At 38.4% G+C, this 13,569-nt stretch overlaps 1 protein-coding gene across 6 annotated transcripts in view; it reads left to right on the top strand.

Moving 5' to 3' along the window:
• The window catches only part of letm1 (leucine zipper-EF-hand containing transmembrane protein 1), a 33,620-nt gene extending 24,210 nt beyond the window's left edge, over positions 1-9,410 (top strand). For 3 of the 6 annotated variants that reach the window (XM_044374186.1, XM_044374184.1, XM_044374185.1), the window contains 2 exons: positions 1,776-1,914; positions 3,118-9,410. In XM_044374186.1, the coding sequence (XP_044230121.1) occupies positions 1,776-1,914; positions 3,118-3,270 (292 nt within the window). In that variant the 3' untranslated portion in view covers positions 3,271-9,410. Of the gene's footprint in view, positions 1-1,174; positions 1,208-1,757; positions 1,915-3,117 lie in introns of all 6 variants that reach the window. The other 3 variants (XM_044374182.1, XM_044374181.1, XM_044374183.1) reach the window with 2 other exon arrangements.
• The last annotated feature ends 4,159 nt before the right edge of the window (positions 9,411-13,569 follow it).

Here is a 13,569-nt window from a genome sequence, read left to right as displayed (position 1 = left end):
GTCTTTTTGTTTTAAATAATTTCTCAGCTGGAGTCAGGATGTGTTTAGCTTAGCTTAGCATAAAGACAGGAAGCAGGGGGAAACAGCTAGCCTAACAACAGCTTTAAAGCCATCTTATTTACACAATTTATACGACTCATGAAGGAGGCAGATAAGGATATTTCCCAAAAAGTTGAATCATCGCTTTAAGCAGAAAGCTTTGGCGTCTCTCATGGCTTTGCACCATTCCACAGGCTGTGCTGTGTGTGTCTGTCAAAAGACATTAAAAGACAAGTTCACGATTTTTCAAGTCTGTTTTTAAAACAACAGTCAGGTGCTCATGTGAACATTGAAACAATGAAGTTTTTGCTTTGCTGTAATCATTCCTCCTGTTCATACTGGCCATTAAAAGATCACCTCCAAATACGCTAACAGTGTAAGTGATGGGTGACAAAATCCACAACCCTTGTTTTGATCTCTTTTCAGTATATAATTAACTCTTTGTGTTTCCCTGTTGAGCTGCGGTGGAAGTATAGTAGCAAAAAGACTGTAACCTTGAATTATATCTACTTGATTTGACTAACTGGATGACTGAAGCTTCATATTAGCGTCAGATAAACACTTAAATACATTTTTGCACAGAAGGAGGACTGTGGATTACATTGTAAGCACATTATGAAGGGATCTTCTAATGGTCAGTATGAACAGGAGGAATGATTACAGCAAGATAAAACATGTTTCAATGTTCATTTGGGCTCCTGACTGTCGTTTTAAGACAGACTTGGAAAAACTGATTCTGGACGTGAATGATGCAAAGGCAACTTTTTGACAGAGATGACATCATCAGCACGACTGAAAGAGTTTTGTTGTTTTGTTTATCTGGCGAGGAAGAGTCTCATGATTCAGTTGTTTATCACAGCGCTTCAGGATCTCTCTGAAAACGTTGCCTTCGTATCATCTTCCTCAACTCTCCATGACACACACAACAGTTTATCTTTCAGTCATGTGTTCTATTATACCGTCATCATCCTCATCATTGCCATCTTCATCATCATTACCTTCATTGTAAAATGGTGGTGGAGATTTTATTTTTTTTTTAAAAAAAGGAACAAAAGGTTTCCCAGACTAAAAAAAACACATACTGCATATTATTATTGGCTCATTTGCAATTCCTAATTCATCTAAAATTTTACAGATTATTCTTTACTAAACGTAGCGATGCTACAAGGTAAGCTGAACTGTGGTAAACCGCCATTTGCTTGCTTTGCCAGAATGCTAACATTGCATCATGCTGTCGTCTGTTAGCTGCTGTAAAAAGATCAACTGTTCTGTTCACCTTATTCATAGTTTCCATCTCTGCTCCCTGCACCCAAACAGTTGATGCCTCTAAATGAATGAAATCACATTGATGATAAATATTTTACTAAACTACACTGTCAGGGCTCTGTGACCTTTACTGAGGTTCAACAAATAATATGAATGTTCTAGATAATATTTTTACGTATAAATGCACCCAAAACTAATTTATCCTTCTTGCCCAGAGCAGCAACAAATTAAATATTTATCAGCTCTAAAAACAAATCACAGTCTATTAATACTAAGTGTGCTGCATGAATTAACTTTGAGGCAACTGAAAATTGAACTTTGCCGTCAATAGAAATGAGACAAAATCAGAATGATTGGTGTGATCTGGGAACCTTGAATGGAGCATGTTGCCTCAAGACTTCTCCACCTCATTTTACGTGCCATCAAACCTGGTAACCGTTTCCTGTATGCAGTCTGTTCTACACCTTCAGGGAAAACCTCATCAGCATCGACGAGCTGATCCAGGTCATGAGGCAGATCCAGAACATTCCAGAGCACAAGCTGCAGAGCATCGCCGAGGCCCTCGACGACAACAAGGACGGCAAGATCGACATCGACAACGTCATCAAAGTATGTTTTAGCGGGATGATCCTCTGTGAAGGAAGATAGAGGAGGGATGCTCATGATGTCGTTTTCATTGTGTAGTTTTTGTAAATACTTTCAAATTTGTTCTTTCTGGGTTTTGTTTTCTTGTGAAGGTAAGTGTTTTAATTTTGTGGGTCTTTCTCCTCATTAACACAACATATATTTAATGTGTGAAGTATAATTCCTGCTTTCATTTCATTTAATTGTAGCAATTGTCAAATATCTCCTTTTTTACATCTGTAAATTTAAATTTTACATAAAATAGAGTATTTAATTTGATGAATTTGATGAAGTTATACCATATACCACCTACATTTCTTTCTTTTTTAAGTTGTGAAATCTAATGTGGCCATACAAAGGGTTTCTGAAGCCCCATTCGGACAGGATTAACATTACAGGAGGAGTTAGGGAAGGAAATATTCACTCACTCATTACCTCCGATGAGATTTTAACCATCGTGAAATGACAGGATGTGTAATAGACATGAACATTCTGCAGGACAAAGTCATAAACCGCCCCAAGGGGGTGGGGGGTGGGGGGTGGGGGGGTGCGAGAGAGTTGAAGGAGAGGCAAAGATACTGCGTGAGGTGACTTTGAGTCAAAAATCACACTCCTGCTTTGAGTCATAACTCAGTCAAATCTGAACTCGCAGACATGAAGCACACATTTATCATTCAGTGTGACATTCGCTTCCTGAGGATATCTTTATCTCTGATGTCCATCGCTAATAAAACTCCATAAATCCACTTAGAAATCAGAGAAAAAGAAAAAAAGTTTAAGTTTTCTTCAGTATCACAGTAATCCAGTGATAGTTGTCTACACTGCAAACAGGAAGTGCTAAGAGCTAATTTAGCATACTTTTAATGGCTCTAATTTGCCAAAATTTCAACAAATATAGGAATAGAATACCACCTGTAGCTGATATTTCAACAGCCCATTTGATGAGCTTTTATGAGGCCTTCTGACGCCTTTTCTGTTATCATCTTGATTCCCAAATAGGCCTATATGTTTGTGTTAGCAGGGCAGGTAATGTTAAAATCACCCCTCCCCCTCTAGAGAAATAAATCCAGTCTGAATGGGCCTTTAGAAGGTAACAGCATACAGATGCATGTTATTACCAGGTGTAAATGGTAGAGGTGTAAATGATAGAGATCGCTGCATCGAGTCTAAATCCTTTCCTTGTCCCAGGTGGTGGAACTGATCGACAAAGAGGACATCGACATCTCCACCACTCAGGTGGCCGACATCATGGTGATGCTACAGAAGGAGGAGAAGCTGATAGAGAAAGAAAAGGCCAAAGAGAAGGCGGAGAAAGAACAGGCAGCCACACTCACCAGCTAACTCACACAGAGAGAGAGCACTTAAAAAAAAAATGAGGAGTTTGTGACTGGTACCCGGTCACAGAAAACTGTTAAGACATCAGATCGTTCCGGATAAACTGGTGATGAAGAGTCGGGAGTTAAACAGCCGCCTTCTCAAAACGTCACCAGAAATCAATGAACGGCGATAAAAATTAAGAAAAGAGAAAAAAAAAGAGAAAAAAAGGCTTATCGCCTTTAAACGCACAAAATCAAATCAAAAAGAAACTTAAATTGCTATCATGTTAAGCTCTTCTAGATTGATCATGTAATATATGTTGATATTTGGGTTTGTGTAATTTTACTAAATTATTTATTGACATAGGGAACATAGTGACATGAAACCATGGTTGTTCTCTCAACTTAAGAGTTGGAAAAGGAGAAATTGATCAGAAATTATGTTTTGGAAATATGGATATATTATTAGGAGACACTTTGTTTAAGTTTGAGGTGAACCGTCTTGCCTTTTTAATTTCATTCATGTCATCATCTCAGAGAAATGAAACACATTCATTTCTGGACTTTGCACAGTTACAAAAAAAAAAAAAATCATTGTCATCACTGTCATTCCACTCAGTTTGTTTTCCTCTTTTGATTTTGTTTATCCACCAAACTCCCATTTTGTAAAGTAACTTATTTTTTTTCTAAGTTGTACTTGGACAGGTAGCTTATTGCTGGCTATAGGGTGTTTTAAAAAATGGTGGCAGCAACCAAAGACATAAGACACAAGGTAAAGAATCACGGAAATGTATTCAAAACTGTCATAATTATGTGGTCAGTTTTAAAAAAAAGTCGAATATAAAATTGCACATATTCATTCTAATATTAATACAATCATAGCTTTAGCTTCATTATTCCCTTTAAAAAATTCAAATAAATGGAGGATTCATACTTAAGAAGTGTTGGAGTTTTGTCCAAACAGGGACTGAAGTGAGCAACTTTTACATCAATATTAAAAGTTACTGTACTGTAATTTCATTTTATTTTGTACTAATTAGTCTTTTTTTGTTATGTATCTGAATAGTCTCATTTTTAGCACAGCTCTTCATATATATTCCTGTTATGTTCAGTAGCTCTCTCTTAAAATGCCAAAGTTGCACTGTGGCACATTTAATAACTGATTCTGATTATTCCTAAAAAAAAAAAAAACCCAACAAAACTAAGCAGTAAAAAACTGACTGATGTTTATGAGAAGTGAGGCTCATATATTCAGTATAGGGACACTAAAAACAGTCCGCTAACTAAATATTAGTCAGTTGTTGCTGTGACTATTTAGTTACGTTTAGTTTCTGTGGCAGGAAATAGTCGTCAGTTGTTTGGATGAGTCTGGTCAGAGGGTGAAAAATGGCTGAACAACACGCTCCCTGCTGCTGCCGCGTTAGTGAATGTTTAATAGTATATTTTGTGCACATAAGAAGTATGATAACTGTGGTAATCTTGACCTTTTTCATAGTTGAAACGCGAAGTGGCCTTCTCTTGACGCAGATATTACGGATCATATACTGTTCTATATTTATTTTTTGAGTATTTTTAAGAAGATGATAGTGCTCTGATATTCTTTTCACGGATTCACGTGATGTCGTTTAGTTTAGGACTGAAGAAGTCTGGATGAATTCAGTTGTAGATCAGGTAGTTTGAGTTTTAGGCGCTTACTGAGTCTTCTTCTTCTTCTTTTTCTTTTTTTTTTTCCCCTTCTTTGCATTGTAGCCTTGAATGTGTGTGGAGTGGAAACAGGAAATACTCAGGACGAAGTGATGATTTCAGTTAATATTGACAGTCAACTACTCGGCATGAAATTCATCCTGGTTTGTTTGACTCTGTTCACACTGCAAGCAGCTTAAATATTCCTCACGAGTTTCTAAAGGCGCCATGATTACGTTTTATCCAAACAATAATCCAAAACTCCAAAATATTCACTGAATGTTTGAAATTTTTGCTCAAAGTTTTGCTATTCAATTTGAACATACTGGAAATTTTCCATCGCTTTTAGACGCATCTCATGACCTTCATCGGTGGTTAGAGTTGAACTGAACCATTTCCATGACAACAGAGCAAACTCTGTCAAGGATGGATATTTGACTCAAACGCTCAAAACATCCGGATCTAGTGCTAATAATGTTTTTTCCTAAATATTTTTCAATAATAAACCTTCAAGATCAAATGAATTGATTACCAAAATATCATTGATTCATTTTCTGTTGATTGACTAATCAATGAATTGAGTGCGAGAGGCTACAAATGCTTTGTCTGTGTATTTTTCTAAGCTGTGTTTTCACATTTCTAATGTTAATCCTCTAATTAAACATAAGAAAATAATTTGTGAAATGAGAAATAATTACAGCTTCACTGAATCCAGTAACAGATTCACACTCCATGCTTGTTTTTTCAAATAACAGGCTAATGGAGAAACACTGAAACACAGAATCAAATGCTTAGGTTATCAATAACATTACAGCTGATTAATATCTCAGCTGACATGTTTCTTGACGGCAGTTTCTCAGATTGTTCAGCTTTAGAGGAGCTGAGTAGTTTGTGGTGTTGCTTGCAGTGTGAACCCGCAGTAAAAGGTTGATCCACCTCTATCTGTCGAGTCGAGCTGAATATTGGGTTAGTTTGTTATTCCTCCACAGTAACCAGAGAAGAGCTCAGGTGTAAACGTGGATGACAAAGTGGTACTTGAGATAACGCTGAGTGGACAACGCTCCGTTTTAATCCGTTCCCGGAATCCTGCTGTCGTACACGCGGATGATTAAGAGCACGTTGGTCTTCCATCAAGGCACCGTCTCGGTTCAGACCCAGCGTTTGCCTGACAGAGACGAGGGCTCTGCTTCGCCTGGGACCAGTCAGACTGATGGGCGCAGGGTAAACACTCGCCCCATACATGGGCCAAAGCCAGCCACACTGGGAGGGTTGTGTTTAGGTTGGAGACGGTCTGGCGGGACATGGCATGCGCTCTGCCGCATAAATCAGCAGCCAGTGTAAACACGTCACAAGAACGTTGTGACAACTTCTCGATTACACTCGGCAGGAGAGAGCGGTGTTTGTGTCCCCGCTCCTGACAGGTCGGGCTCAGGGGAGCGCTGTGTACATTAGCAGCACTGCCACTGTTTCTAGGCACAGAGGGGTCAAAGGTCAGAGGAAAATGTACGCCAGAGTATGTATGCAACGCTGATGTAGATCTCTACTCAGGGTTTCAGTTCCAGTCGGTTCAGAAAGGGGTGAAATGAACAGAATTAATCTGACAACAGCGCCGTGTGGGAAAAAAAACTGCCCCCCTTCATTCATTTCAATGAAGCCACTGTGCCGACGAAGACGGCTCTGAAAAAAGGTTGTCGGGCAAAGAAGTGGAACCTGGCTCAGCTTTTGCAGCGTCATGCTTCGTCCAAACACATACGTGCGAGTACACATTCCTGGTAGATTTCCTTTTTAACACTTTACCTGACGATCATAGCAGCTGAGGAGAAAATGATTTATGCAGTAAAATCCTTCCTCGTAGTGTTAAACCTTCAAACTCTCTTGATTTACGACTCAATCTGGTCTTTCTGCATATTCCATCATCTTACTGGTGGCTGAAACTACAAACCAACGCAGCTCCTGGCCCTTTTTAACACAGTGCTGTTTCTGGTCTGAATGCCCAGTAAGACAAATGTAAATGTGGATAATATGAAGAACTATTGATGTTTAAGTCCTGATTAGAGCTGCAATTATCAACTATTTTCACTATCAATAAATTTCCTGATCACTCCCGGTAGTTGATTAATTGTTCAGTCTTCTCTCTGAGTCCTAATGCTGACATTTATAAAGACATTAAACAGAGAAAATCAACAAATTATCACCTTTCCATGGTTGGAGCTGGAGAATATTTGGCATTTTTGCTTGATAAATGACTTGATCAGTTGTTGTTGACTAACTGTTTCAGCTCTAATGCTGTCCAACCAACAGTCCAAAACCAGAAGATATTCATTATAAACTGATATAAGACGGAGAAAAGCAGCAAATCCTCACATTGACGAAGCTGGAAAAAGCAAATATTTGGCTTTTTTTTGCTCGATAAATAGTTGATTAATTATTAATTAACTAATAATTACTAGTTCTGATGCACGATTGGTCACATCTGTCATGTATCGGTTTATTTATCGCAAAGATTAAATTTCAGCCGTACATCGATACTGCACTGATACGGTGTGACAGTCATATTCCTCACAAGCTACCAGGATGTGATTATGATATATGAAAACCTGTCAAACCTTCAAAAACACTCAAGAAATACCGGGAAAAAAAATAATTACATTTTGAAACGGAAAACATGTAGGAACCCTGATATGAATATCAGCTGAATACCACATGCCAGCCACCGAGCAGAGACCTGTAAACAGCTTATATCTCCAAAACACAGACGTCTCTTATTCACTGGAACAATACAAAACCCCCAGAACAGCCATCATACATGTTAGTGGATGATTCTTGGCTGCAGCGCGAGGAGTCGAGCGGAGATCACGGCTCACCGCTGGCAGCAGTGTTGCACTGTGTTGTTTAAGCTGCTGTCTTAAAAAAAAAAAAAAAAAAGACTACCTAGAGGAGGAGGAGGAGGAGGAGGAAGGAAGGAGAGATACAGTTGGCAGCAAAAGCATTTTGACAGCGAGCTTAAATGAGCTGTTTTTCATTGTCAACCAGCTCCGTAGTTGTTGTTTTTTTTTTGCCTTCCTTTTGTCTTTCAGTGACTTTAGTTTGACGGGGAAAAAAAATGTCTGATTTTAGCTCGCTGTTGTCCAGTAGTATTGCCGCTGTGTAAATGCACTATTTCGTTTCGGATGGAGTAAGTGTGCGTTTAACCGTGTGAACTCAGGGTGTGAATGTTGGTGAATCCGATGTGTCGGGAGCGTCGAGTCTCAGCGGGGAGCTGAAGTAGCGTGTTGCGATCTATGATACAAACCGTCCTAAAAAAAAAAGTCAAAAAGTTGTGGATCTTGTATAGTAGAAGAACAAATATTTAAAGCAATAAGTCATTTATGCATCATGAACCTTTTTTTTGAATTTTGTTTTCTCCCAGTTTGAGGAAAGTGTTTAATTTGTTAAATATATATTGTGATATATATATAAATATCATTTAGAAAAAAAGAAGTGAACTCCACATGCTATCAGTAAGACAGAGGATGTTATAACCGCCTCTTTTCTCTGATACCACTCTGATATTCTGCTTATTTTGGGAGTTGATGCACATGTAATTAACATTTTCTTTTTAAGTATTTTGCACCAGCCCTTTTTAAATCACTAGAGGAATGCTACTTTTTGTAGAATATATAAAGAGTTGAGTCTTTCGGTGGAAGCGGGGGGAGTCCTGGTTTAGTTGCAGACTAAAAAGGGCAGCTGGAACCTGACGGGAGGTGAATTCAGGATCTTTTAATGTCAGGGAAACACGGAGTCAAGAGTCTGTCTGCTTCTACAGAGGAGCAGCTCAGACCTCAAGTTCATATAGAAAACTGAATTAGATGTATAAAGCTACATTTAACTGCATCATTTTACACTGAAGATTTGTTCTAAAGAGCAACTTTCATCTTTTAGAAAGGCTTAAAAGCCTCAGTTTGGCCGTCACGATCAGTTTACATCATGTTAAACCCCGAATAAAAATATTCAAAAGTATTCTAGAAAGAAGAAAAAATAGGAATCCAGTGTTGATCTTCTAAAGTTTGATAAGTTAATCAAAAAAAAAAAAATGACCTGTTGCAGTATAATCTTCTAACTGATTATGTTTTTGAAATCATATTAAAAATTCAAGAAAAAAGAAAAAAACAGTAGTCATTGACATAATATCAAATATAGCCTACTGCAGTTTATTTTGAATTAATAATTGCCATGTTATTTATTTATTTATAAATATAATCAGATTTTCCAATGTTCTTTTTTTTTTTTTTTTTTTTTTTTCCATCCAAATGTGGATTCAGGACATGACCGGGTACTGGATTTGATTTGTAGTTGAACTTGAATCTCAAATGTATAAAAAAGCTTCAGTTTTCTTTTTTTTTCTTCTTTTTTTTTTTTTTTTAACACAAATCAAGTGTTTATGTTAAGAAACATCATTTAACAAAAATCAGAAGTGTTGAATAAATTGTGGATGATCCTTGATTCCTTTTTTTTTTGGTTTGATTTCATTCTTGTCTGTTTTACATCATCTCGTGTTTCCCGTCACTCATCATACGTCACTCACCACTTCCACACAGCCATTTCAGATTGTTTGTGTGTTTGTGTGTCATCTCTAAAACCTTCCACACAGCCATTTTCTGTTATTTCTCACCCCCCCCCCCCCCCAAAAAAACCCTCATTCCTCAGTCGTTACCCGGCCTCGCCACACTCGCTGCCACTCCCCACAGAGCCTCTGTCCTCGCCCGCTGGAATGCAACCAGACTTAGTTTTCCCGTGACAATTTTAAGGTTTAAGTGTGTAAGCGGTTATACGAGCGGGCTAAAAGCAGGATACACAAACGTATAAAAGATCAGGGGGGTTTAACCCTTTGCGTGCACTGATCTTCCTGTGCAAAATCAGGAAAAAACAAAATAACTTGTAAGGACTTTATAGTCAGGAGCTTAAAGGTCTTTCCGTTTGGATTCTTTAGAGTCAGTTTATCCATCGTTTGGCTGTTGATATTTTGAACAAAGTCTTTAAACTAAACCTTAAAGGCTGCACTAAGATTTTATGTAAAACCACAATACCCCCGACTCACTGGCCAAGTAAAAAGCAGACTCCCCTTTCCTCTAATAGCTCTGGTTTTTCACGCCAGGGGAAAAACCCCTTTGTGTGTTTGTCATGTGAGTAAATGGATCCTCACTAGTCCCATTTGTGAGCTCAACACTCATGGGCTCTTAGTGTGATGTGAGGTGTCAACTTGATTGTCTCACTAATGTGGTATTTGTAATTTTCTGAAAGCTCTGAGCTCACAAACAGCGACAGAGCTGATGTTTTTTGAAATGTCAGCGCCTGTGAAATTTACTGTTTCAGTTATTAAGTTTGTCGAACGGCCTGTTTTTTGTTCTGAGGATGACACTGAAACGCAGGAAACTGAGTCATTAAGACATTTGTTTGTCACTGAGGAACAACAGCCTCATTAACAGCCTCGTTAAACCACTCGACTTCAGATGTTGAAAATAATGTACAACTTCCATTCGAAGGCAGAATTATAACTCCGTTCAGACACACAGTGTTGTCTATGCCAACCTTTGGGGGGGGAAAAAATCTAAATTAATTTTTGTATCTTCAAAGTGATGCTCTTGAGCTCGGGGGATGTATAACGTCTGCCAGGAAAGATAAAATATTTGCCACGGGCGAAATTTGGGTTTAAAGCCACAGACTGTGTTTTCCAGTTACATAACGAACTAAACCATTGTGTAGACTGCGAAACGTTTACCGTGACTTGCCCGTCACATGCGCATATTTTTGAGATCTGAATCAAAAAAAAAAAACCCCTTGAGTCTGTACGGAATCTGCGCTTACGTCTAATTCGAGAGATTCTCAGACAAGTCTTGGCTTCATCGTCAATAATAGATGTTTGATTATATCGTACATGATGTGCCTCATGGAGGAGGAGATCTTAAGAGGACCACCCTCAGATGGGAGACGAGCAGTGTCCAATGAAAGCTGTGGATTTCTCCCATTGGAATTCATTTGCAATCAAATCTTGTCTTATATCAGTTGTGGCGTTCGTGCACCAACATGTCAACAAGACAACAGTCTGAGATAAAAAGTGTCATAATAGTGCGAGCAGTGCAGCAGTTTTTGAAAGTACTGTAGTCTAATCTAGACTTAAAATGACTCCACTCGTCTCTTCTTCATTCTTTGGTGGATGTTATGTAATGTTTGCTGCACTAGCCTATATACATACCTGCATCCTATTAAAAAGGTGATGATCAGGGAGAGAAATTTGGCATCATACACAGGATTTGTATGTGGAACGAGTATACTTGGGTCCCTGTTAAATTTCAGATATGGTCAGAAAATCCAAACTGTTTCTTGAGCACTTTGTCGAGACAAAACAGGACTCACAAAACAAAAATATTTGCCTCTCTCCACCATTTTTAGGGCACCAGTGTTCGTATGTTTCTTAGTGCAGCCTTAAAATAGCAAATACAACCTTGAAAATGGGAGGTTTTCCCAGTCTAATGACATTACTGCTGAAAATTAAACCCAGTCAGAGTCAAAGAGTTTTGTGGCATAATTTAAACCACCACCAACAGCGGTCTGAAACTGTTGTAGACATGACGTTGCTGAAAGCTGCAGACACCCTGTAACAGGCAGCTAAATGTTCTCCCGCTTTTGTTCCCACTCGCAGTTTCCATCCTACATCACGTCCCCGCAGAGAATTAAAAGATATTTGCACCTCAGTCGGTTGAGTAGGTAGGTGTCAGGAGTTTGTCTGGGCTGCTCGTCAGGATGGTTGAACTGTGTCTGAAACACGCTCGCAGCGTCGGCGTTTCAGGCCCGGCAGCCTCCAACTGAAGAAGCACATTTGATCTCAGGAAGTGTGAGCTGTCTGCTTCAGGGAGTTTCTGGTTTTTTTTTGAGGTATGATATTCTGATGAGGAGGTGTTGATTACAGAGGAGGAGGGGGGGGGGGGAAACCTCAGAGGGTTTGAGTGGCTTCAAAAACACAAAGAGACGATGTTGACAGTTTTGTGTGTGCAGTTTGTATTTGGGTTCATGTAGACAAAGTCCTGGATCCCTTTTTATTTCTGACACTTCAACACATCATCAGTGCATGATGGCAGAGGTCACCTGCCTTTAGGATGTTGTGTGTCTGTGTGAGAACTTGGGTGGCACAGTTGTGTCTCATTCAATATCAGTGATTTAATTTGTGAAAGATTTGACGGTTGGAAATTATTTTTTTTTTACACTAGAAATTGAGTCTTCACCCTGAAACTGAATTGCACTGACGCTGAGGAAAAAGGTCTTTTGAAACTGGATAATTATAGATAATCAATATATTTTAGGTGATCAGGGTCAAACCCTTTCCCACAATAAAGAGCCTAAGGCTGAAATTTACTTGACTATAAAAAAAAAAACTACCCATTGTAACAGAGAGGCACGTCACTGTAGGAAGCTGATGGAAAGAGGATGTAAGAAATATACGTTTATGTTCTGTAAATAGGAAGTATAAAACTAGTGATGTATGTAAGACAAAATATGGGATGTTTGTAAATTTACTGAGACATCTGTTCCTCGTTTTCACAGATAAAATTCTGCAAATCTGAAGAAAACAGATGAGTTTAATGTAAATATGGTTTGGAAAATGAACACAAATGTTTACAAGCAAGAGTTTTATGAACACTGAGGTCATGAGTCCAAAATATTTGGGCTGGCAGTAGTTTGTATTTCCCTGCATGATGATACAGTTGTGGCAAGTAAATATTGGATTATTTTTATGTATTAATTTCCCCCCTTTGGCCTAAAATAACTAACAGGTCTTAAAGGATAATTCAGGAGATACTGTCAACAAATCTCATGAAAAAACCCAAAACCAATAATGAATCGATCCTACTAACAAATGCTGTCTTTGTATCAACAGCCTGTGTATTAATCCGCTGCTGAAAATAGTCCCCAACAAATGCACAATTTACTTTTCTTTGAGTTACGTTTGCTAGAAACTGCAGTGCCTCGCTCTTATAGGAAATTATCCAGTCTTTTAAAAAAAATGAAATGATATATTTGAACCTTTTTTTAAAAAAAAAAAACTTTACATCTTTTCGAGGAACCAGTGGACTTTGGGAAGTTAGAAAGTATTGAGTAACAGACGAACACATTGTTGGTTTTGGAGTTTTCATTTGATTTTGTTGACAAGAACAAAAAGATAAAATTTTGCCAGCCCTATCCTTTATGTTTGTCCCTTTTTTCCTGTCAACAACTAAACTAAAGCCAAAAAATACTATAAAAACGATCTCGTAAAAAACGTGTAATTTTAAATTGTAGGCTGTAAACTGCACCTCTGATCATGACTAAGACCAATAAAAAATACCACAAAAAGATCCAGAACACATGACCTCAGTGACTGTTTACATGCACAATATTCCAGTTTTTATTGTATTTGGGATATTATGTGCACATAGAACATGAGAAACCCGGTTATTCTGATCTGTTTCTACTATCGTCCAGGTTTCTGATCAACCTTCTCGTGGTGCAGGTTGGTTTCTGGCTCTCTGCTGCGTTTACTGCTCTGCACGATTTGGCTTCTCTCTCTGATCGCCAGTAATGGAAAACACAAGAGTGACAATACAGTTTATCTTTTTCATTACATGGT

This window comes from Thunnus albacares, chromosome 15 (assembly GCF_914725855.1).
Source record: "Thunnus albacares chromosome 15, fThuAlb1.1, whole genome shotgun sequence".
Taxonomy (NCBI): domain Eukaryota; kingdom Metazoa; phylum Chordata; class Actinopteri; order Scombriformes; family Scombridae; genus Thunnus; species Thunnus albacares.
The sequence above is the reverse complement of the archived record's forward strand: the minus strand, read 5'-3'. Positions and strand labels throughout refer to the sequence as shown.